At 34.9% G+C, this 24,720-nt stretch overlaps 1 protein-coding gene across 12 annotated transcripts in view; it reads left to right on the plus strand.

Annotated features, from left to right (window-relative positions):
• The window catches only part of ADK (adenosine kinase), a 494,936-nt gene that overhangs the window by 54,441 nt on the left and 415,775 nt on the right, over window positions 1-24,720 (plus strand). For all 12 annotated transcript variants that reach the window (XR_002893073.3, XR_003677644.2, XM_024132043.2 and 9 more), the window contains exon 3: window positions 3,177-3,230. Coding sequence is in view for 10 of the 12 variants with exons in the window: in XM_024132043.2 (XP_023987811.1) it covers window positions 3,177-3,230 (54 nt within the window). In the remaining 2 variants the exon portion in view is untranslated. The remainder of the gene's footprint in view (window positions 1-3,176; window positions 3,231-24,720) is intronic.

Below are 24,720 nucleotides of genomic sequence, written 5' to 3' on the forward strand. Positions count from 1 at the left end.
GTAGCCTCTTTCAGTTGCAAATGAGATTTTAGTTCCTTTAGTGCTGCTGAGTTCCTCATCTGCTTTCCTTTTTCTGAAAATTTGTGGAAACCTTTTGACCATTAATGCTTAATTACATTAGTATTCTTTTTGATCCTGTAGGTGTTTGCCTTTTTTTGTGCCTTTATTATCATTTTAACAGTCTTGGAAGGAAGAGTAGATAATCTTTCTGCCATAAATAAGTGGAAGTCCAAGGGGTGTGAGTGTGTGTATTTCACTATTATTATATGTACTATAGCAGGAAATGTATAACCATGGACTCATAGGATTTTTGAGACAAATTGGAATTGGAGATCAATTAGTCCTCTTTATTCATTTTACAACAGAGGAACAGGCTCAGCAAAGTTAGATGTTTTGCCCTTGACTACAGTTAGCATTGCAAGCCTGAGATGGAATCTGTATCTCCTGACCCTATTTGTTTCTTTTTCTACCATGCCACACTAATTACCTTTATTTTTTAAACAGATGATTAAATTATTAACAACTTGAACCTATTGTACAAACTAAGAATTAATAACTACATGCCAGATTTGGGGGATTCAAAATGGGTAAGCCTGGTTTCTATGTCAGAGCAATCTCTGGATAAATAAAAATGATTTTCTTACTTTCCTTTAGTTCATATCTTTTGTTGATTACTGGCCTCATCTTTTGTTTTAACTATTTAACAATTTGTGTAATTTATGTGATGATCTTAACTTATGATTTGTCAAACAAGCAGTGTTTTGAATAAAAGAGAGGCTTTTTTCCCTTTAATTTACAATTTCCTTTGCCTTTCTTGGCTCTCATTACTCTCTTCTGCTTTCTAATTTCTTACTTGAGAGGAAGCTCAATATATTTTTTTTGTACTAGGTTTATAATTAAATAACCATAGTATAAGCCTTGCATGCAGCGTTTATAAACATTGCTGGGGAGAGAGGCAATTAAGGAAAGTATCTTACTAAATCTTTTCTATATACAGTAAGCTCTTGGTGCAAAGGAACTGCAGTATGCTTTTTCTTACATGACCCTTAGCATGGTGCTGGATACATGTTAGGCACTTGATAAATAGCGTTTGACTGAAAAACATTTTTTTATGAAAGGCCTTTTTTAAAGTGGAGTTTTAAGTGTTCAATGTTAAAAGTTAATGAGAGAATTGATATTTTCTTCACATACATTTTTGTGAAGATATATTTTTCACATGCTATGTCAAGCTTTTCAGAGCAGTTTTTTAAAGAAGAAGAACCATCATATTCTAATGATCTTTGCACACTGGACTGGTATACAACAAAGGGTTGAATCTAAAGAAGGGCCATGGAGAATCCATCTGAAAAACTTTCAAGAGTAAGGAGAAAAAATAAGAGTATAATAATTTTTAACAATTATTATCTGACAATAAAGCATTTATTCAACATGTGTTAGGTACATTTTTATATGGTATTAGTTTAGTCCTCATGACAACTTTATGAGGTAGTTATCCTCGTAAAGAATAACAGAACTTAAGACATTTGTTCATGACCAAAAAATGTATCAGTCATTGTGCAGTAATTTGAAATACATGCTTGTTTTAATTGTAAAACCTGTATTCTTTATTTTCTACTATCTTACTCTGGAAGTATTAATTTGAAAGTGAAAAACTCAATTATATATCCAGATTTTTTTTTTTTTTTTTTTCCGGTACGCGGGCCTCTCACTGTTGTGGCCTCTGCCGTTGCGGAGCACAGGCTCCGGACATGCAGGCTCAGCGGCCATGGCTCACAGGCCCAGCCGCTCCGCGGCATGTGGTATCTTCCCTGACCAGGGCACGAACCCGTGTCCCCTGCATCGGCAGGCGGACTCTCAACCACTGCGCCACCAGGGAAGCCCAATGATGAACTTTTTAAATGAAAATTGTATCCAACTTCTGCCCCATTCTATAACATATCTGAAAATAGAACATCCTATCACAATTACTCATTTTTAATTTCTGTCTTCATTCTTTACAGTAATAATGTATAGAACAGGAAGCCCTATAGTCAGTTTGTAGTACTTTAAGAAGGCTTTGCAGACAAAATATTATGAATCATTCCTTGTTTAATACTTCAGAGATTTTTATACCTAGGCAATGCAGTACGGTTTCATTCAGGATGGACGAGAGGTATGCCATTCTTTTTATAAAGTGAGTAAAGACTTGTGGAAGGGGAGTCAAGTAAGGAGAATTTGGATGACCTCTCTGTTTAGACCTCTGATCCATTGTCAGGTGGATTAGTTTTCGGAAAGGAATGAATACAAGTGGAAATTGAAGACCTGTCCATTGTTGTTTATCTATTTCTGTGTACTCCTCAGAGTCTGTTTACCTTCGGTAGTATAAATATATGATATTGGAAGATCCCTGTTCTAATATTTATGGTAGCCTCTATTTTATAGCCAGGGAAACTTAGACTTAAAGAGGTGAAAGAATTGGCTGTGGTCATTAAGCTAGTAAATGGTTTAGTCAAGAACTCCAAAACTTTTCCTCATATGTCTCACTACCTAGTACATAGTCTGGTACACATAGATGTTTGCTATGTATTTAATAAAAGAATAACTTCATGTTGTTTTGTGGACTATTACATACTTAACATTGTAGTAGTCTCTTGAATTTTGAACTGCTGAGTGAAAGTAACATAGATGATTCACTACAGAAGAATATTGACGATAACTCATATTTTTAAAGCATGATCAAGTTCATCTCCCTTTAGTTCTTGATGTGGTGTCTGTGGAAGTGACTAATAGACCATCAAAGAACTTAGGCACTTTGGGGGACTTCCCTGGTGGTCCAGTGGGTATCCGTGCTCCCAATGCAGGGGTCCTGGGTTCGATCCCTAGTCAGGGAACTAGATCCCACGTGCATTCCGCAACTACGAAGTCTGCATGCTGCAACTAAAAGATACTGCATGCTGCAATGAAGGTCCCACGTGCCTCAACTAAGACCCGGTGCATCCTAAATAAATAAATAAATACTTAAAAAAAAGAACTTAGGCAGTTTTAAATGTTTTATCAATTAAGATGGAGACCTGTTAACAGTGTAGTAGTGTTTATTTGATAGGAGTCAACTGGCTGTATGTTGATATCACAGTCAGATGTCCATGAGGCAAACGTATGTTTATATGACCAGTGTATTTTTGTTTCTGTGTTAACAGGTATTCTCTTAAACTGAATGACCAAATCTTGGCTGAAGAGAAACACAAGGAACTGTAAGTGCATTAAACCCTAGGCTGTACATAATTTACTCTGTCTATGGAGTAGATGCATGTAAACAATATGATTTTTAAAATTCTGTGTGGTATAAAATATAAAGATGTAATCAATGTTATGATCTTAATCCTAGTAGGATTAGGATAATTTATACTACATAAGGTTAACACAGGAAATAATTGTTCCCATGCACAATATGGGAATATGGAGTATTGTATCCCATCCTCTAGACTAAGGGCATATTTGAAAATAGGTCGTTTCGTCTTCTTTCCCCAGATAAAATGTTAAATTGTCATTGTTAATTTTGGCTCTTGCTCAGTTAACTTCCACCCTGTGCTTAAGGTGGAGAAATATGATCTTGTTTGTTGTCTTATGAAAAATAAATGCCTAACTCTGTTTAGCACAAGGTAAAACACTTTAAATATAAATAAAATTTTGTTCCTTTAAAAAATTTTAATGTTTGTAGGATCCTATCTTTCAGGTAGGATAGCTGTATACATGATTCTGGGATATCTCTGTTGTTATTTTTCTGCCCTGTGGTAGTATCTAAAAAGATTACTACCTCACAGTTCCTGTGAGGTTTTTAGTTAAAAATTACAGACTTGGTAGTTTTAAAAATTAATCTCTGGGACTTCCCTGGTGGTCCATTGGTTAAGACTTCGCCTTCCAGTGCAGGGGGTGTGGGTTCGATCCCTGGTCAGGGAGCTAAGATCCCACATGCCTCAGGGTTAAAAAACGAAAACATAAAAAACAAAAGCAGTATTGTAAAAAATTCAATAAGGACTTAAAAAAAAATGGTCCACGTCAAAAAAAAAAATCTTAAAACAAAAATTTCATCTCTTTTCAATATCATAGGATTGTCCAAAGAGGGAAGCTAAAATAAAATAGATGCTTCTGTTTTTTAGTAGGCTACTTTTTTTTTCTCCATTGTGCAGTAAGAAAGTTCTGATAATTGTAATTATTATTGAAACACCTAATGTCAAATAATAATGTAGAATTAAGTTTGAGGAATTTGAGGCTAACTACACCTACAGGTTGGACCTCACTTATTATTAGTTTAAATTGAAGTATAATTGATTTACAGTGTTGTACGGACTGCGCTTATTATTGATGATAGTCAAGGTTCTATCTATCCTTTTTATAAATACATTGGTGAATTTTACAAACTTCCTTGGGAGTTTCCTTAATGTTTGACACTCTCTTATGTTAAAGATATTTTAATATCTAACTCAAGTCCCTTGTGGTTTAGTTTAAATGTAATCTTCATTTGTACTCAAGTTATGGAGAATAACTTTTTCTGTAGATTGAGTGCTTCAAGACTGTTATTTTCTTCTCAAGGTTAAGTAATGATTTTTCTGAATACTTTTTAAGGTTCTATTTACAAACACTGTCCTGAATCTTTTCCAAATTATTTTCTTTCTTCTGTCTTATAGAAGAGATTATAGTAAGTGTTAATCGTAAAATGGTAGGCTCAATGTGTAAGAAAAGGATTTAAGAGTTCTTAGAGTTGATATATCCCATTGTTATGCTAGCCTTTCATCAGTATTTTTATATTTGTTATGTCTTCATTTGATTATAATCTCCATCGTGGGTTCTCAAATTTATTGTTAAGGAATTTTATATAATTTCTTTCTTTACTGCCTAGTCAATGATTGTCACTGTACCATTGGTTGGTTGCTTACTTATAGGTTTGGTAACAGAACTTTTTTGTTTTGGGAATTAGGTAGTCAACCTAGAGGTTCCTTTGGCCCTTGGAGACTATGACCAATATTAAAAATACCAGAAAACTGCAATACTGTGAATATTTTCATATTATTTAATATGTAACCCATATGAATGTGTTAATTCATTTACAGTTTCTTTAGCTGTCTGTGATATAGTTCACCCTCATGGATAGACTGATTTTTTTTCTTAGATTTTATTATGAAAAATTTTAAATGTATAGTATATAATTACCCATATACTCACCACCTAGATTTTATCATTAACATTTTACTCTCTTTTTCACCTTATCCATTCTTTTGTCTATCCATTACTTCATCTGCTTTTTGAATGCATTTCAAAAGTAAATTGCAGACATCAATATGTTTCCCCATAAATATTTCAACATGCATACCATCACCTAGAATTCAATAGTTTAGAGTTTTTTGTCGTTACCTGTAAATATTTTCATACAGTGAAATGCACAAATCTTAAGTGTACATTTGCTGAGTTTTGAAAAGTGCATAAATGTTCATAACCCAGTCCTCTATCAAGAAATTCCCTTATGCCTCTGTAGTCACTCTCTGCTCCTACCCTCCAAGAGGTAACCCTTATTATGATTTTTTTTCTACTATAGATTAAGTTTTTCCTGTTCTGGAATTTCTTATTAATGGAATCATATGTACGTTATGTTTTATATGATACTTCTTTCACTCAGTATAATATTTTTTAGATTCTTTCATGTTGTTGCATATATTAGTTAATTTTTTTTATTGCTGATTAACATTCCATGGTTTATCTGTTCTCTTATTGGTGGACGTCTAGGCTGTTTCCTTTCATCTGGCTACTGTGAATAAAGTTGCTGTTAGTATTTTTGTATAAGTCTTTGTGAACATGTTTTTATTTCTCATGGATAATTACTCAGGAATAGATTTGCTGGTGAGTCACTAGGGTAATAGTATATTTGGTTCTATAAGGAACTACTAGATTTTCTTTTAAAGTGGTACCGTTTTATGTTCCTACCAGCAATATATGGGAGTTCTAGTTGCTTCTACATCCTCATCAACATTTGATATTTGTTGGTCTTGCTAATTTTAGCTATTCTGGTGGATATGTAGTGGTATCTCAGAGTGGTTTAATTTGCATTTCCATGATGACTAATGATATTGAGTAGTTTTTCATTAGCTTATTGGCCATGTATATTTTCTTTGGTGAAGAGACTGTTCACATCTTTTGCTGACGAAAAAAATTAGACTGTTTTGTCCTTTTATTGATGACTTGTTGGAATTCTTTATGTATTCTGGATACCAGTCAATGTCAGATGTACGTTTTATAATTTTTTTTCTCCAGTCCCAGGCTTACCATTTTTTCTTAATAGTGCCTTTTGATAAGCAAGTTTTAAATTTTTATAAAGTCTAATTTATCAGTTTTTGCCTTTATGATTATTACTTTGTTCATCTAAAAAACATTTGCCCTCAATTTATGAAGATACTCTTATTTATATTTTTCTTTAAAAACTGTATGGTTTGAGCTGTTTTGTTTAGGTCTCTGATCTATTATGCATTAATATTAGTATATGATGTGAGGTAGATGTCGATATTCATTCTCCTTTATCTATATGGATATCTAGTTATTTCAGCACTATTTGCTGAATAGACTTTATTTGTCCACTGAATTGTTTTGATGCCTTTGTTGAAAATAAAATAACTGTAGAAATATGGGTTTATCCTGTTCCGTTGATTTACTTGTTACTCTTTATGCTAGTCACACAGTATAGTAAGTATTGAAGTCAGTTGCTGTAAGTCCTCCCACTTTGTTCTTCATTTACAAGATTGCTTTGGATGTACTAGATCCTTTACATTGCCATATATTTTAGAATCAGTGTATCAGTTTCCTCAGAAAAACCTTTTGGGATTATCATGGGGATGTTGAATCTATTTGAGAGAGAATTGACATCTTAACAGTATTTAGTCCATCTTTAATTTCTCTCAGCAGTGCTTTGTAGTTCTCAGTGAAGAAGTTTTGCTTGTCTTTAGGCCAAATGAATTTTAATACCAGTCTTGCTTTATGACTATGAATTTCAAAACAAAAGATTGAGGGTTTCAAATTATATTTTCACCTAGAGTGTGTTAAATTTGGATAGATGATTTTTTTCTTCTCACAGTGCCTAATACGTCTTCTGGATATTCTGTAGCAGACCTTTGGTAGGGCAATCCTGTCTCGCTAACAGTATCAGGTACAAAACATACTAGCTGAGTGTAAATAATATGTACTTTTCCAGAATTTTCTTTCTTTTATGTTAGGCCACTTGGAATATCTTCTGGGTTTGATTGTTATATACTTTTTCTTCTCATTCTTCTTGCAGATTTTTATTCCTCTTTGAATATATTACATAGTAATTATTTTATAAGTTAGCATTTATCACTAAAAGTATATTGGAGTTATTATTTTTCTACCATAACTACATACTTAGCTGTGTAGGAAAATTAATGATGTCCCTAATCTTTGCCAGCTATGGTTAAAATGCATATCATTAGGCCATACCACAGACTGGAAAGGAGAGGTAGGTGTTTAGCTCAAATCTGTCATAATTCTTAGAGAAACTCTTCAAGGCGTGTAGTGTGATGATAGATTAATAGCTCAAATTTTTAATCTAATGGAAGTGCTCTGGCAAAAAAATTGTATGGCGTTATGACAGGAAAAATACATTTTATTGATTGAAGCAGATTTTCAGGTTAGACCTTTTCTTTTGTCACTATTTAGCATTAAAAAATCACATCTTAGGGGCTTCCCTGGTGGCGCAGTGGTTGCGCGTCCGCCTGCCGATGCAGGGGAACCCGGTTCGCGTCCCGGTCTGGGAGGATCCCACATGCCGCGGAGCGGCTGGGCCCGTGAGCCATGGCCGCTGAGCCTGCGCGTCCGGAGGCTGTGCTCCGCAACGGGAGAGGCCACAACAGAGGGAGGCCCGCATACCACGAAAAAAAAAAAGGAAAAATCACATCTTTTCTAGGTTACCCTTTGCTTTACTTACTTTATTTCAATTAAAAAAAGATGTTGGAAAGGAGTCTAAATCTTATTAGGAGCCAAGTGACCTGTGTTTTAATACTTAATATATACACATTTTACAGAAAACACAAAATTTTCATTTCTCTTAAAAGGCAAGTGCCATACTATTGGATTAATCTTAAATGAGCTATTCTCTTTTTCTAGTGCAGTTAACTAAATTAACTCTGTTGAATATTATGCAGTTATTTTATTTTTTTTAACATCTTTATTGGAGTATAATTGCTTTACAATGGTGTGTTAGTTTCTGCTTTATAACAAAGTGAGACGGCTATACATGATCTCCCTGTGCTATGCGGCTGCTTCCCACTAGCTATTTTACGTTTGGTAGTGTATATATGTCCATGCCACTCTCACTGTGTCCGAGCTTACCCTTCCCCCTCCCCATGTCCTCAAGTCCATTCTCTAGTAGGTCTGTGTCTTTATTCCCATAGTGCCCCTAGATTCTTCATAACCTTTTTTTTTAGATTCCATATATATGTGTTAGCATATGGTATTTGTTTTTCTATGCAGTTATAAAAATGTTTTTAGGAAAATATTTAATATCATGATGATTTAAGTAGGTGAAAAAGATTGCTTGTAGATATCATAAAAGAAAATTGTAGAATAGTAGATCTGTGGGTGATTGATAATGGGTGAACTTTTAATTTTTTTCTTTGTACTTTTGTGTGTTTTATTTATTTATTTATTTATTTATGGCTGTGTTGGGTCTTCATTGCTGCATGCGGGCTTTTCTCTAGTTGTGGCAAGTGGGGGCTACTCTTCGTTGTGGTGTGTGGGCTTCTCACTGCGGTGGCTTCTCTTGTTGTGGAGCATGGGCTCTAGGCTCACAGGCTTCAGTAGTTGTGGCATGCAGGCTCAGTAGTTGTGGCATATGGGTTTAGTCGCTTGGCGGCATGTGGGATCTTCCCAGACCAGGGCTCGAACCTGTGTCTCCTGCATTGGCAGGCGGATTCTTAACCACTGTGCCACCAGGGAAGCCCTTTAGGTGTGTTTTATGTGTGCTTTTCTAATGAGTTGTGTTATTTCTATAGCCAGAAAAAAGAAAGAATGAAAGAAATTATAAATTCCCTAAATTTAAATTGGTTATTAAATATACTTATCTATTACAAGATGAACTTTTTCTATTTTATAATCATAATTGGTGAACTAAGTTAAGAAACATAATGAGCGTCTAAAGGTTGAAAGGGTACAACTTAATTTTTTTTTAAGTGTAACATGAATTCTTTCTTAATGACTAGTGCTTATATAACAAGGATCTTACACTTGTTAGTATATGCTTGATTGATTTGGCATTGGTTGATTATCTTGATTCTTTTGGCTGCTGGCTGTCTGCTTTGTAGTTTTTGACCTGTACACTAAAGAAAATTCTTAGATGAGTATGCCCCTATAAGAGCAGAATATTAATTAAAAAAAACTCAACACCAGCCCTTCATGAAAGCTGCTCATAAATAATTTCATTTGTGTTTTTACACTTAAAATAGCTAAGAACTCTTTGTGCTCAAGACCAAGCTTTTAAAAATAGAAGAAATGTGGTTATAAAACAAAAATAATTATCCAATTAATAATTCCATGCTTTATTCTCCTAAACATTATTTGCTTCTTAGTTCTAATATGCTGAAGATAGTCTTGATTCATCATGATATTGTAAAAATGCATTGGCACCATTGCATTAGCTGGCTTTTTGAAAGTGTACCTTGATTCTTTGTATACCAATAGGAGAGTATAATAACTCTAATTATTTTGATATTACTTTATGTGGTAAATATTAACTATGCTTTTATTTAAAATATTCTTAGTTCCCCAGATGTTGTGATTCAGATTTCATATACACTTAGCCACTCATGCCTCATACTTCTACTTGTTATTTCCCTGTCTGGGGAAGACTGACATGCAAGGAAACAGGGAAGATTGGTCAGCAACGAAAGTGACACTTGCTTCTTTAAGCATAATGGTGTTTCTCAGGTTCTTGTTTTTGGTTTTTCTCAGGTTCTTGTTTTCTGTTTTTCTATATACTGAAGATTCTGAGGGATTAATTTTTAAGTAGGGAAGGCCAAGAAATTAAATTTGTGATCTGATTAATCCAAAACTATGGAATTTATACTTTGCTCTGTATGTGGTCCAATTATGAACTGGTTCCATTAGTCTTCTACAGATTTTTCTCAGTCTATCAGAGATTTAGTTTTCTAAATGCAGATATTTAAAATAAATTAGAAAAATATCACTATTTCATTGAATAAATATTATTTTTACCTACTTATCAGTTGCTATGCTAGACACTATTTAAAGGAAAGATACTGACTTCATTTATCAATGTAGACTTACTCTCCAATTAATATTATTTCACATTTTAAAAAAGTTTCATAATTGGAGATTTTGTAATCGGGGTTTTCTTATTGTTGGGCATATGAGCAGTTATAGAAGATAGAACCCTTTTCATTTATGAATATCTAAATTCTGTATTACATTGAATAGAATATTGAGGTCAGATCATATAGATAGAGATAAGGAAAGATAACAATTGGCTGGATTAAGAGACAAATTCCAAAGGCAAATATAAATAAATTCAGAAGTATCCATGCCACTTAACACAGACAGAAATAACTTGATATCTGAGAATTTTTTTAGTTTGCTGTACTACATAAAGCATGGGGAAAGCCTCTTCTTAAAAGAGATTCACATTTATTTACTTGGCTTTTCAAGATAGCTCCCAAGATAAAGGATGAATTTTTACAAGCAGTTTATGCTGTTCTAATTTATTTATTTTATTTATTTATTTTTAGCTGTGTTGGGTCTTTGTTGCTGCGTGCGGGCTTTCTCTAGTTGCAGGGAGTGGAGGCTACTCTTCATTGTGTTGCGCGGACTTCTCATTGTGGTTGCTTCTCTTGTTGTGGGGCATGGGCTCTAGGCGCCCGGGCTTCAGTAGTTGTGGCACACGGGCTCAGTAGTTGTGGCTTGCAGGCTCTAGAGCACAGGCTCAGTAGTTATGGCACACGGGCTTAGTTGCTTGGCGGCATGTGGGATCTTCCTGGACCAGGGCTCGAACCCGTGTCCCCTGCATTGGCAGGTGGATTCTTAACCACTGTGCCACCAGGGAAGCCCTATGCTGTTCTAGATATGAAGTATATTTTCCCTTTTGTTACTGAATGAATTCTTCTTATTGACTGTTTTTTTATGTCAAAATTGAATTATTTTGTTAGAATTACCCCTTGAATTTAAAAGTTTTATCTTGGAATAAGTATATTTAAGTTTTTATTGGTTTAGGATTATGATGAAATGGGAGAAAATACATGAATTATGTAAGAGGTATGAAGCAGGAGTATTGGAAAGGACACTCTTAGACCTTAATCTTTGGTTCAGTGTAAAAATATTATAATTTCTTAGAGAACAATGCCAATTTCTAAACCAGCAGGGGAGATTTTTAAGTATTTAAGTGGCATGTTTCAGAACATGTTCAGAGTCCTTAGAGACAATCAGTAACATCTGATATGCTCTTAAATTCATTATTATTGATGGTGTGGCTTAGTAATTCTTTGAAAATATCAAGATTGTCTTGTAAGAGTAGTGTAAGAACTGATTGCCTATAAAGCTGATAGATTTTGTTCATGGCAATGCCAAAGAGAAAAAAAAAGCCTGGGAAGTGAAAAGTCAAAATTGAAATAAAGAAAATCTAGGAGCAGCAACAAGGTTAAGTGATTAATATGATTTCAATATTCATAAAACTGCAGTATTTTGAATACCATGAACATTTTTATGGTCCCTTTCTCAAGGCCCACTTCCTTTTACATATTTTAAATTACAGAATTTAAGATTCTAGAAATGAACCCTAGAACTAATTATTCATATTTTATGATGAATGGGTGAGATCCATATGATAAAGTGACTTGCTATAGATTACACTGCTCTTTAATGACAGCGTTGGACCAGAATTCAAGTCTTGTGATTCCCATTTAAATGCTTTTTCTATCACACCAAGCAGCTCCCTAAAAATACAATAATTTTTTTAAGTAAAAAGGATTGATATTCAGTGCAAGTCCCAGTACTAACTGATTATAATGAACCCAGTGGCTATATCAAAGCTCTCAATGGCTGATTAATTTTACAGTATTATAATATGGTTTAGAAACCACCTCAGACTCATTGAGTGAGTTGAGGGGAGTCAGGTAACTATGTATACCTGAATTCCAAATGCAATGCACTTCTCATTCTTCCAAGGAGATGGTATAATACAAAGCTTTTTGGCCAAGTTGACTGTAAAAGCTTTTAGAGAAGTTTATGAAATAAGTCTAATTTATACTTGTAATTTAGCTTAGTTATGTACATTTTACAACCACATATTATGTGAAATAATTTTAAAATTCTTTTTTCTTTTTTACTTCTCATTTGTTTGAACATTCAGAATTTTCATCATCTTTGTTACCAGTGGAAGAATCCTTTTCTCTAGAACACAGCAATCTTCTTTGATCAAAGTTGTTTGATCCCACGTATGATCCTTTCATTGGACATTTTATCCTAAGCTACAGATGGCTCTTACATGGGAAACATTTTTGTTCTTGTTGTTGTTTGTGAAATATTTTTGTAATTGATTTTTTAATATATAGTCATGATCTTTGTACAGTAGCTGTTTACTATATTGCTTTTTAAATTGATCTTTAAAAAGCTCTATAATAACATTCACCATTTGTGCTTATGAAGCTGTGCCTTCAAGAATAAGTACTAAATGTGTGTTCAAATTCTTTGCTCTTCGTTTTTTTTACTAATATCATCAGGTGACTTCTTAAGAATCCCAAACTAGCATTGATTGAATTCATTCCAGGCAACTATTAATGGTTCTAAACTAATCTGTGACCAGAGTTCACCCCTTTGGTGAACTTTGGACTGTGCTCTCACTGTAGAATTCTAGGATTTCATAGTTTCTTGTTATCTGTTGTTATAACTGGATTATGAAACTTTCGAAAGGTTTGCTTAAATATTGTTTAAAAGAAAATTATTAACTCTGACATAAAGAAGTACTCATTACAAGAAATAATTTTAGTATTAAACTTTGTCATATATTCATGCATATATGATAGATGAATGAAAAATGTATGTTATTAGTGGTAAAACCTTAAAAGCCTCAAAGGATTAATCCTAAATTGCCACCTTCTGTTTTTGAAGAAATGTATGGTGCTCTGGATTTAGCACTAGAAGAAACTGAGTTTATGTATGTTTTGCCACAGATTGTATCCTTGGTGTATCAGGTGAGATTCAGTTCTGCTATGAGTAATGAGAAAAAAGAAACCTATTATAGGGATTAAACCTTACTCATTGCGAGAAAAACTAGGGAAGTAGAGGTCCAGAAAGGATTATAGAAAAGTCACTAACCAGTCCTGGTGTGTGGATTAATGAATTGGAGCTTTCAAGAAGCAGCTAGGCATGTCTAGTTGCTGGAGTGAACTGTGAGGAGAGTTGGTGGATTGTTGGCTCTTTGAAGCTACCAATTCTGTGAGTTTTCAGTGGAGCATTTGGTGATAGGCTTAGGCCTGGTTGAAAAGGTGAGCTGGAGGTGGAGTGGGGATACATAAGGATACATTGGAATTCCTCCCATACCTTTCTGTCTTAGCTACCTCTAGCCAGTAACTACCCTTGGAGTGAAGCGGCCGCTGCTTCACTTGTACTTCCCAAATTGTACACAAATTTCTCTTGTGGCTAATCCCAACCTAAAACCACATAGGGAAGGAAATTCTGGGGATTGTAGTTTTTAATTGACACAGTATAAAACTACCATACTTGGGTTAATCACTTAATCTCTTGACTATAACATCGTCATTTGTAAAATAGTGATAATTTCATTTTATCTTGTTAGGTTTAATGAGGATTAGATGAAATTATATATGAAAAAGTTTTGATCTACAAGGAATCATAAAGGTTAGTTGTGATGTAGGTTTTTTTGAGTATGATGATGTTTATAAAAACACTGTTGAACTGGCTTCGGCTCTTAGAGAAGCTTCGCTGTCTCTCACATATCACTGTGGGTTTAGATTAGTGCTTTGCTATTTCATTATTATCCATTAAGCAAATAGTTTCTTTAATTAGCTACTTCTCTTTTAGTCTATTCCATAATCCCTCTGAATATAGTTTTTGAGTTTCAGGCATAAAATTGTTCAGAAAAAAATGGTAGTGGTCTTTTTTGCTTTCTACCTCTTTGATTTTTTTAGTGGGGAAGGGTAAGGTGGTTCCTGAAACTTTATCCAGACCTTTTCAGTCCAAGTGTAGTTCATTGATCTTTTGCTACAAATAATTTACTTGACAGTATTTTACTATGTGGTATCAATGGGGTGAATTTATTAGGGTCAACATTGGTTGGAGAGAGTAGAAATTGCTGTGTTGAATTCTTTTTTCTTCTTGGTCTACAACAGACAAGAATATTTTGAGAGTGCAGCTGTGACAGATATCTACCTGAAAAACAATGTAAGGGTTATGCCGACATGGTCTATATTCCCTTAAGGATTGAGTCAGACTATTTGGGAATGATAAGAATTAAGGAGTTTTGGGGAACTTTAGTATCTGTTAGCAGCTAATCTAGTTCTTGAACACTACTAACTATATATAATTAGTATTTTCTCTACTAAGTATAATTAATGTTTTCTTTTTGGAAAGTATTGAAAAATTGAATAACACTTAAGAGCAAGGAAAGAGGACATTACTTTAATTACTCTTATGCTCTAATTTAATCCTCACAGCAACCCTATGAGGTAGGTATTGTAATCATTCCCATTTTACAGGAAACTAAGGCTTGGAGAGACTCTGTTACTTTTCTTAAAGTAGGAAAGGTAGGCTCCAATTTGATTTCAGATCTTTTTTATTGCTTTTTACTTTGCCTAAGTTCAGTGACTTAGGAAAAAGAATATTCTAAAAAATTCTTTAGAAGAATAATATTATTTAAAACACACATTTACTTCATAAACTGTATTTATGGTGGATGTTATATTTCATTAGTTTTAATATGATTTCCTAGAAAAATACCATAGTTTGTAGGTAATACTGTGGTTTTTTGGGGTTGGCTGATGGCTAAGGTGTAAAACCTCAGAGGATAATCTGAGTTTATGTTGATGACTAGAAATCCAATATTTCCAACCAAATAGGTCTTTTTCTTGAAGTTCTGTGTATTATAAATTTATTCCTTGTGATGCTAGCTCCCTCTGTAGAACTTCATTAAGATTGCAACTTGGCTTTTTCAATCATTTTGCAAAGTGATTGAAGCATTATCTAGAATAGATTTAAAATTTTTCTTATAAAATTTTACTTTAAATTCTAATCACTTCCAAGTGTTTTTTCTTGTGAAGATGTTACCTTTATAAAAATGTCTCACTTTATATATACTAAATTTTAGTAGCATATACAAAGGGAAACCAGCTTCCCCAGATATTCCTACTACTTTAATGTTTTTTTGTTTGTGAAGGCCAGAGACACTTGTGATTTCTAGGTCTGTAGGGTCAGTGTTGGGTAAGACCAGAGGATGTAGAAAAAAACCAATGGAAGATTTGAAAAAAAAAATTTTTGGAAGTGTAACTGGTTTCCATATATCATATTTGTAGTGATCTTTTTTAAAGAGTTTTTTCATTGTTAAATTGGATGAGAAAATGGTCATTAAGGGAATTTTTTGGTGGAGAGGGTCTTACAGAAAGGAGACAAACAAAGTTTCTGCGTGCTAGAAAGATTCATTTATTTTCAAATTGAATTCAACAAAGAAATTCAAAGAAATGCAGAAAATATGCTTCACATACACAGTTTCCATAAACTTATGTTCTTGTAGGAAAATCCTTTATTTTCAAATCCTACCACCAAATTTCCTCTGTGTGAGTGTGGATACTTCTTTCACCACTACTTTTTCTCCTTTCTCTTCCAAATTATTTTCTATTTAAATATTTAATTGTATAATTATCTCTTCAGAGATGCTTTCCCCACTAGAATGAAGGCAGAGGGAATGTGACTAGCTTCCAAGATGGAATTTGGAAAAATGGGCGAACTGATGTAAACTTTAAAGCTAGGGACTGAAACATACTATGAGGATAGGAAAGAACTAAAATATATATGCTCTTTCAATTAAAAAAAATTAACTATACTCTCTTCTAAATAGGATTGAGGGACATTATTAGGATGATGCACGAACTGGCTTTTAAACAATTTTGTAAGATAATTACCTTTGAACCTTTTGTTTATTCTAAACATATTTATTCTGTTAAAGTATAATATAGTTTACACAGACACAGGCGTGCATTATGGTGGCACAAATAACATCAAGGATGATTCTTATTCTTTTTTTATACTTGTTTAGCTTGACGAAATTTGATAACAGAATTGTTTGAAAGAATAAAATTGAGCTATTTTATTAATATAACAATAGCCTTCATTATCTATAAAAACATTGAGATATAACTGACGTGTAATGTATTAGTTTCAGATGTACAACGTAATGATTTGATATATGTATATATTGTTTTTTTATTAAGTATTTTTTTTAACATCTTTATTGGAGTATAATTGCTTTACAGTGGTGTGTTTCTGCTGTATAAGAAAGTGAATCAGCTATACGTATACATATATCCCCTTATCCCCTCCCTCTTGCATATTAATTATTGATTTACAATGTTGTTAATTTCTTCTGTACAGTAAAGTGATTCAGTTATACATATATATACATTCTTTTTTTAATATTCTTTTGCTTTATGGTTTATCATAGGATATTGAAGATACATGTGTACATTGTAAAATGATCACCACAATACTCTAGTTAACATCCATCACCACATATAGTTGCAGATTTTTTTCTTGTGACGAGAACTTTTAAGATCTACTCTCTTAGGAGCTTTCAGATATACAGTTGACCTTTGAACAATGGTGGGGGTTGCCCACCCTTCTTACAGTGGAAATTCCACATATAATTTATAGTCTGTATACGTGATTCCTCTATATTTGCAGTTCCACACCTGCGAATGCAGTCAACCTTGGATTGTGTAATACTGTAGTATACAGTGGACCCGAGCGTGTATAAGTGGACCTGCACATTTCAGACCAATGTTGTCCAAGGGACAACTGTACAATATGGTATTACCATATTATATCCCCATGACCTATTTATTTTATAACTGCACGTTTGTACCTTTTGACCATCTTCATTATCTTTAAAGCATGTATTTCACCCTTGAAACAGTACTGTTGTTCTCCTTTATTAGTAAAAAATTATAGTGCTATATAAGCATTTTGCTAGGGGTTCTAATAGTTTTTATTTTAAAAATTCATTCATTCATTCATGCTGCCCTGGGTCTTAGATGCGGCACACAGGATCTCCCTTGTGGCATGTTTAGTTGTGGCATGTGGGCTCTTAGTTGTGTCATGCATGTGGGATCTAGTTTCCGGACCCTGGATCGAACACAGGCCCCCTGCATTGGGAGCACAGTCTTACCCACTGGATCACCAGGGAAGTCCCGAGACTTTTGTTTTTATATCTGTCTTTGAATATAATCAAATTTAACATCAGGCTTCTTTAAGAAAATCAGATAGACTCCTAAGATACAATTAGGGGCCTATCTTGTTATTCCTTAAATATTACCAATTTAAGTTTTGTTAGCAGAGAAAAAATCCTTCTGTTTTTTCTCCAACAATTGGAATGACTTTGTATTTAAGTACCTCTCATTCTAGCAGCCAGCTAGTGTCGGTGATTAAGTTAGGAATAACTTCTATGACTGCCCTTTTTTTTTTTTTTTTTTTTTTTTTTTTTTTTTTGCGTTACACGGGCCTCTCACTGCTGTGGCCTCTCCCGTTGCGGAACACAGGCTCCGGACACGCAGGCTCAGCGGCCATGGCTCACGGGCCCAGCCGCTCCGCGGCATGTGGGATCCTCCCGGACCGGGGCATGAACCCGTGTCCCCTGCATTGGCAGGTGGACTCTCAACCACTGCGCCACCAGGGAAGCCCTATGACTGCCCTTTTAAGTCTGGATTCTGAGAGAATTTTTTTTAATGCCAGTTTTAGGTTTCTTTAATTATAATCTTTTTCCTTTAAATATGTGGTAGGTAAAAGCATATACTTTTAAAGAACTGGTTTTCTCTAAAGTCAGGAGATTTATATACTACCTATATTATGATGCCTTTGGTCGTGAGTAACGGACATGCAAAACAAAATGACTTTATATATAGAAAATTTTATTATTTAACCCAATTTTATTATTTTATTATTTAACCAACCCTTATCTCCATATAAGGGTTGGTTAATTCGGTGCTTCAGGAACATCATCAGGGAGCCCTGGGCCTTTTTGTTTTTCTGCTTACCATTCCCAATGTTCTTTCAGGCTGTTTACTCCTCATGGGTACAAATGGCTATTTGCAGTTCCAGAGGTCAGATGTAGTTGATGATATCTAGAGACTCTCAGGAAAATCTTGTTCTTTTTTAAGGGCAAGAAGAGCTTTCCCAGAATTACCCCAGCAGACTTCTTAATTTATCATTGACTTCCATTGCATTATATATTCATTCCTAAACCTCTGACTGGCAAAGAAGATAGAATTACCATGATTCTAATCAAGAATCACTCCATGGGTCAAAGCACAGGCTCCCTAATAACTGAACAAAATTTTGGGTTCTTCTGGAAAAGGGAAATAGCTGTTGGTTTGAGAATTAACAATGCATTGCTTACAAAGTTTAAATAAAATGTCTATGTCACATTTCCCTGGGTACACAGCAACCAGGGTCAAACTTACAAACTGCCACAGTGAGAGATTTCGTAAAACTGTTTTCTTCTGCAGTCTTTATTCCTTGTTACTGTGCACATTGAAGAAAATTAAAATTTTTAAGAATTGAAAATTTAAACCCATTCCCTGATAGTAGCCAAGATATAAAAGTGTGTGAAATTTGAGTGAATATTTTTTAAAGCATGGGACATTTGTGTTATACTCAGACTTGAAAAGGGGATATGCACAATTATGAGACCTCATGGGAACTATTGCTCCCTTTTGTCTGACATAATTTTCAGCCTTTTCTTTGATTTCATCCTCAACAATCCAGAAGGACACCTTTAAAAATAAAGAAACAAAATTATTTACTGTTCTCTAAACCAGGGGAGGTAGAAAAATACATTCAGAAGAATGGTATACAGTGTAAACTGCTGCTTTGGTTAGTGCTCTATATTTGATATGCTCTATATTTGATATATATTTATATTGAGATGTGTATTTTTAGAGGATCATATTGGGGAATATTTCTACTGCTTCCTGAAAACATCATTACAGTATGGTTTTTTTGTGTTTTTTTCAAAGTTTTAGTAGTTTGGGGAATTTTATTCCAGACTTATAAATTATTATTCAATATCTTGTTTTGGAATTATTTTACTGAGTCACCTGACAAAGGTAGGATTATATCTTTTCCATGAAATGAAGAATATTATCTTCTGTTGCAAAGAGGTATAGATTTGCTATGGATGAAAGCAATGACTCTGGCTTCAGTCTACCTTGAAGAAAGAATAAAAGTAGAATTGAATAATCTGTGGAAAAAGGAAGATGGACTGTCATATTCTAGTACTTACTATATTAAGAATGTTTAATATTAGTAGATGATTTTATAATTAAAGTATTCTAATTTAGGGTACCTTTGAATCAGTTTGTAATAACCAAACCACAAAAATTCAATTTACTTTAAATATGAAGAACTTTTAAAATATAAAGTTCTCCCTTAATTTTCATAATGTTTCTATATATTTATGCTTTCCATTTCTCTATAGAATTTTTTTGTTAATATGTCAGACTTGGAAAATAATAGTAATAATGCTGCAATTCCTTAAAGATTATAGTAGTATCTAATTTTACAGTGTTTACCCAGAAGTGGATAATTTTCATCCTCTCTTCAAGACTTTATTTTTAGCTGTTATTCTTACTTTCTGCATCTTTCTTATTTGTTTCCTTTGTTGGTTCTAATTATGCCCTCAGGACTTAGCATAGTATAAATTTATTATGTTTTCTATAGGATACCTCATCAGATATTTGAAATGATTACACATTTTTTAGGAGTAGAAACTGTCATTTGTATCCATAGGCCCTAGTAGGCATTTATGTTTGTTGATTGACTTGGTTGATGACTTAATGTGTAATAATACTTCACAGTCTTCCATTGGTTTGTATAATTGAGGGAATTTTCTATTGTTCTTATCTTAGATTTGTGATCTGTAAAGTATATTCTAAAATTATGTATGTGTTTCATAATGGTTTTATCTGGACCTGCATAAAACAAGTGCTTATTTTAAAAACTGTAATAACTAACCTTTTAAATCCATTGTTAGTTATTTGGAAAAATGAATATTGTATGATATGAAGCACTTCTTTTTATTGTTAATTTCAGGTTTCACTGTCTGGGAAACCTCTATGTGAAAGGTATAGGTCTGTTAACTATCTTCTCTGTTCTGTCTGGGATGATTTATTGATAATTTAAAATAAAAATTTTCAGTAAGACTGTAGGATTCTGGGGATCATCTCGTTGACTTTGTACTTGGTATTGTTGACAGAATTATCACTGTTATTTATCCTTTAAACATTTACATTTGTAAAGCAGAGTAAATAAAGCCATTGTACAGGTTGGAATGGTGGATAAAAAATGTTGCCTGCCATTCTGATAAACAAGCCATCAGTCACCGCAGCTGCCCCTGATGGTGTGCCCTGATGGGAATTCAGGATGGAGAAAAACAGGATATTGGCCCTAAATTGTTAAGATGCATATCACAGGAATAATTTCAATAAGCCCAGACTCTTGCATCTTTACATACCTAGAAAAGAAGTAAAATCATTAATTTGAGGGTCTGTATTTTGTGATTAGCAGTAATCTTTTGATGTTTGACTACTTTTTTTTGTCCCCCTAGCAAAAACTCCTATATATCCAGGCTGCTCCTTTACTTCTTTGGAACAGTTCTCCTCCCTTACCTCTTTGGAACATTTTCTCAGAGCTATCTGAGAGACTGTCTCTCGGGCTGTAGTCCTCAGTAATATCCCCAAATAAAAGATAATTCTCAACTTTTAGGTTGTGTGGTTTTTTTTCCAGTCAACAGAAGGATTCTAGGAATGACTTAGCACACTGTTTAGTATAAACTGTAGAAATCTTATTTAAAACCTTTTTTTTTTTTTTTGGCCTTAGGTTGTTACGGTTCTAAGGTCCTCTGCTTATGGCCATTTTACGTGCAGAATTTTTGGTGGTAAAAATTGTGTTTTATCAGCTTAAAGTGAATCCATTTCCCATATACAGAGTATTCATAGGGTATTACTTAATGCTTAATTTATGCCTTTCTTTTCTCATATCAGTAATTAAAATGTCCCTAAGTTACTGAATATTTTTGTTACTGAACTCACGTTCAGCTGCTTGCCACTCAAAAGCCAATAATTTGAGAGGCAGGTGTCAGTAGAAAGGGAAATTGCTTTAATCAGAGGAGAAGGTGGACTCATGTCCTGAGACCAACTCCAAAGATTCTGCTCAGCCATGACAGTTTTTAAGGGGAAAAGTGGGGGAAGAATCTCTGAATCATCAAGGCAGGAGGTTGGGTTCTGCATCATTCTCCATTGTTGGCAGGCTGGCTGACTCTTCAGATGTTATCTTACCCAAGTGATCTGCCTGCAGGATTGCTAATGGGGGCTGTTGGGGTAGAGAGCTAGTCATTCTTTAACTACTAAATACTTCATTCTTACTTCTTTTAATCTTGGACAAGAATCAACAGGTTAGGCAAGGCATGGTGTGCATTCAGGAGAGCATAAGTCAGGAGTTAGTTTAAATTGCCTAGTGATCTCATTCTCATGATTAGGTTCTTTCAGGGTTAGAGGGGAACAGAAATGGGCAAACAGGAAAGGGGTAAAAGATCTGCTTTCAGTTCCCCACTGTCAAACACCATTCCACTTCTATGGGATTAGGGGCGAAGGTCCATCTTCTGTAACTTGTTCATGCTGACACAGGGCACCATATTCTTAGAGTGGAAGATGTCAGCATGGGTTTGTAGAATCTGTTTGCTGACAATTTTAATCGCCCACTCACATATACGAGCAGAGCAAACTACAATTATTTTGATGCCCACAAAGATGTAGATCATATGAGGAATAATGTAAATACTGTTCTCTCTTTTTTTTTTTTTTTTTGTGGTATGCGGGCCTCCCTCTGTTGTGGCCTCTCCTGTTGCGGAGCACAGGCTCCGGACGCGCAGGCTCAGCGGCCATGGCTCACGGGCCCAGCCGCTCCGCGGCATGTGGGATCCTCCCAGACCGGGGCGCGAACCCATGTCCCCTGCATCGGCAGGCGGACGCGCAACCACTGCGCCACCAGGGAAGCCCCAATACTGTTCTCTTGAGGCCAGTTTTTGGAGTTGTGCCACAGATTCAGTACTGCTCAAGATGGAGCAGTTTATGTTCTGTTCTCTGGTGGTAGTTATAGTACCTGTAAAATAAATTAGGAATGTGCTTTGGACACCGAGTCTGTGACTCTGTCATTAACTGTTCAAGTCTGCTCTTCTGTGACTGGGGGAAGTCTGGGAGACTTAAGCTGTTCTATAAACAAGAGGCAGAGGACACAGAGGGGCTTTTGTACTTGGGGGGTGCCGTGCAGTGTTCTGCTTGGTTCCATTTTCAGCTGTAGAGAACATTTAGTGCCATCCCTTTAATTTTATTAATGAGTAAGCTGAAGCATAGAAATCATAATTGGCAAGGAAAACACTGTCACTCAGGTCTTCTTTTTAGTTCCTTGTTCTTTCTTTTACCAAACTGTATTCATTTCCCCAAGATATGCATTATAGAAGCATATTGAAATTTGAATTGGTGCCCTTTCAGAAAAGAAACAGATTTGTTCTTCATCTTCCAACCATGGATTTTTAGTTGGAATACAGGTTGAGAAAGCTCATTTCAAATAGAATTGTCTAGTGTTTAAGTATTTTATCCTTTGTTGTCATGACCTCTTTGAAGTAGTAGTGATATTTTCTCCTGTGAAGAATAGGGGAATAGAAACTTAAAATACTTGTTCAGAGTCATGGTGTATGTGTTAAATTGAGAGTACTCTTAAATCAATTGTAAGCCTTTGGTTCTTGTCACCTTAGCTTTTGTATTGTTAGTGTGAGATAATTCATGTGAATTATCAAACTAGTTCCCATGCATGGGGACACTCAAATATGCACATTATTTACATTTGGCCGATTATAATTTTTCTAAACTGAAAATCTGATCTTGTTTCTTCTAGGTTTAAAACCTTTTAATGATTCCTCTTTGTCTGCAGGATGAAACCCAAAGAAATTCCTTTGATTTTTACTCCCTAGTTCTGGCATCTATTTGCCATTCACTGAGCATGTCCTTCTTGTCCATGTATCTGAACACACTGCTCCCCTTAAGAAACCTTTTCCTTGTAGGTCATCTCTCACCACTCTTTTCACTATTCTACATCATTTTCAAGATGCAGATCTTTATTTTTCTGGAAAACTTTCTTGACTTCCTAAATCTGGGTTATGCCCAATCCAGGGGCTGTGAAAAATTTTCCCTTCTTTGCTTCTAGGTTCATTGACTGGTCTAAATTGATAAAAGACAGATTAACAGGAGAAAAAACAAATTTAATTATGTGTCTGTGGCATCTCCATAAAAATATGAGACCTAAAAGGCAACCAGGTAATGGAAGCTAATTTAACATTTAGAACTGAGAAAAGGGTTAGTGGTTTGGAGATATAAAGGGTGTTACTGAGTCCAAGGTTGCTCTGCTCACCACACAATAGGCCAATAAATCAGGAAACGAGGTGTGGAGGCAAGGAACAGTCACTTTATTTGGAAAGCCAGGCATCAGAGAAGATGGCAGACCAATGTCCTAGAGTACCAGCTTATCAGGGTTGGGATGCCAGTTTCCTTTATAGAACAGATAAGGGGAGGAGATAAGGAAGTAAAGTAAAAAGGCCATTAGTCTTACAACATATCTCTTGGCTTGGCCAGCATCAGGGAGGGGATGTTAATTTCTTTTTTTCTGCAGCCATTCACAGGTGGGCAGGGTCAGAATGTCTCCCTGTGAGCTGAACAAGGTACTTCAGTTTAACATTCAGGCAGAGGAGCAGGGTTCCCCCAAGGCAGGCCATTATGTATGCTTACAGCTATAGACAGCATCCTTTTAATGATTATAATAACAAGAGCAATGAAAAGCAAAGGTTAAAGTAAAAGAAACAGATCTAACATGGAGGCAGATTTTGCTCTTCCCTGTTACAAAGGGAGAAAGGCCATTCACTGGAAGGCAGAGAGAAAACAAAGATTGCCTTGTTAAGTTTCTTAGGTATAAAAGTATGTCTGGTAATAGCTGTAGTCCTGGTATAGACCCCCTTTTCAATGTAAAATTAGGCAGTTAAGGGGAAGGGGAGGAGCTTTTCCTGAATCTGCTGGGTTTTAATTGCCTTTAGCTTAAAATAATCTTCATGCTAATGCTGAAAGCTTGGCCTCTGTGCACTGGTGCCGAATTGAATCTCAGAGACAGAGTTTTGGGTGAACTAGAAAAGAATAGCTTTATTGCCGTGGCAGGAAAAGGGGGACACAGGGGGTGCGTGCCTCTCAAAAAACTGTGCGTCCCAGCCCGGGAGGATTTGGTGAGGAGTTTTATAGCAGTGGTTCAAGGGCAGGGTTGCTGATAAGGATTAGGGTGCTTGTAGGGCCTACACTCCTTTAATCTGCTCTCAGGCAGTCTCTTGATGAGCTTCCCTAGTTTCTTTAATCT

The sequence above is a fragment of the Physeter macrocephalus genome, chromosome 20 (genome assembly GCF_002837175.3).
Source record: "Physeter macrocephalus isolate SW-GA chromosome 20, ASM283717v5, whole genome shotgun sequence".
Lineage (NCBI taxonomy): Eukaryota > Metazoa > Chordata > Mammalia > Artiodactyla > Physeteridae > Physeter > Physeter macrocephalus.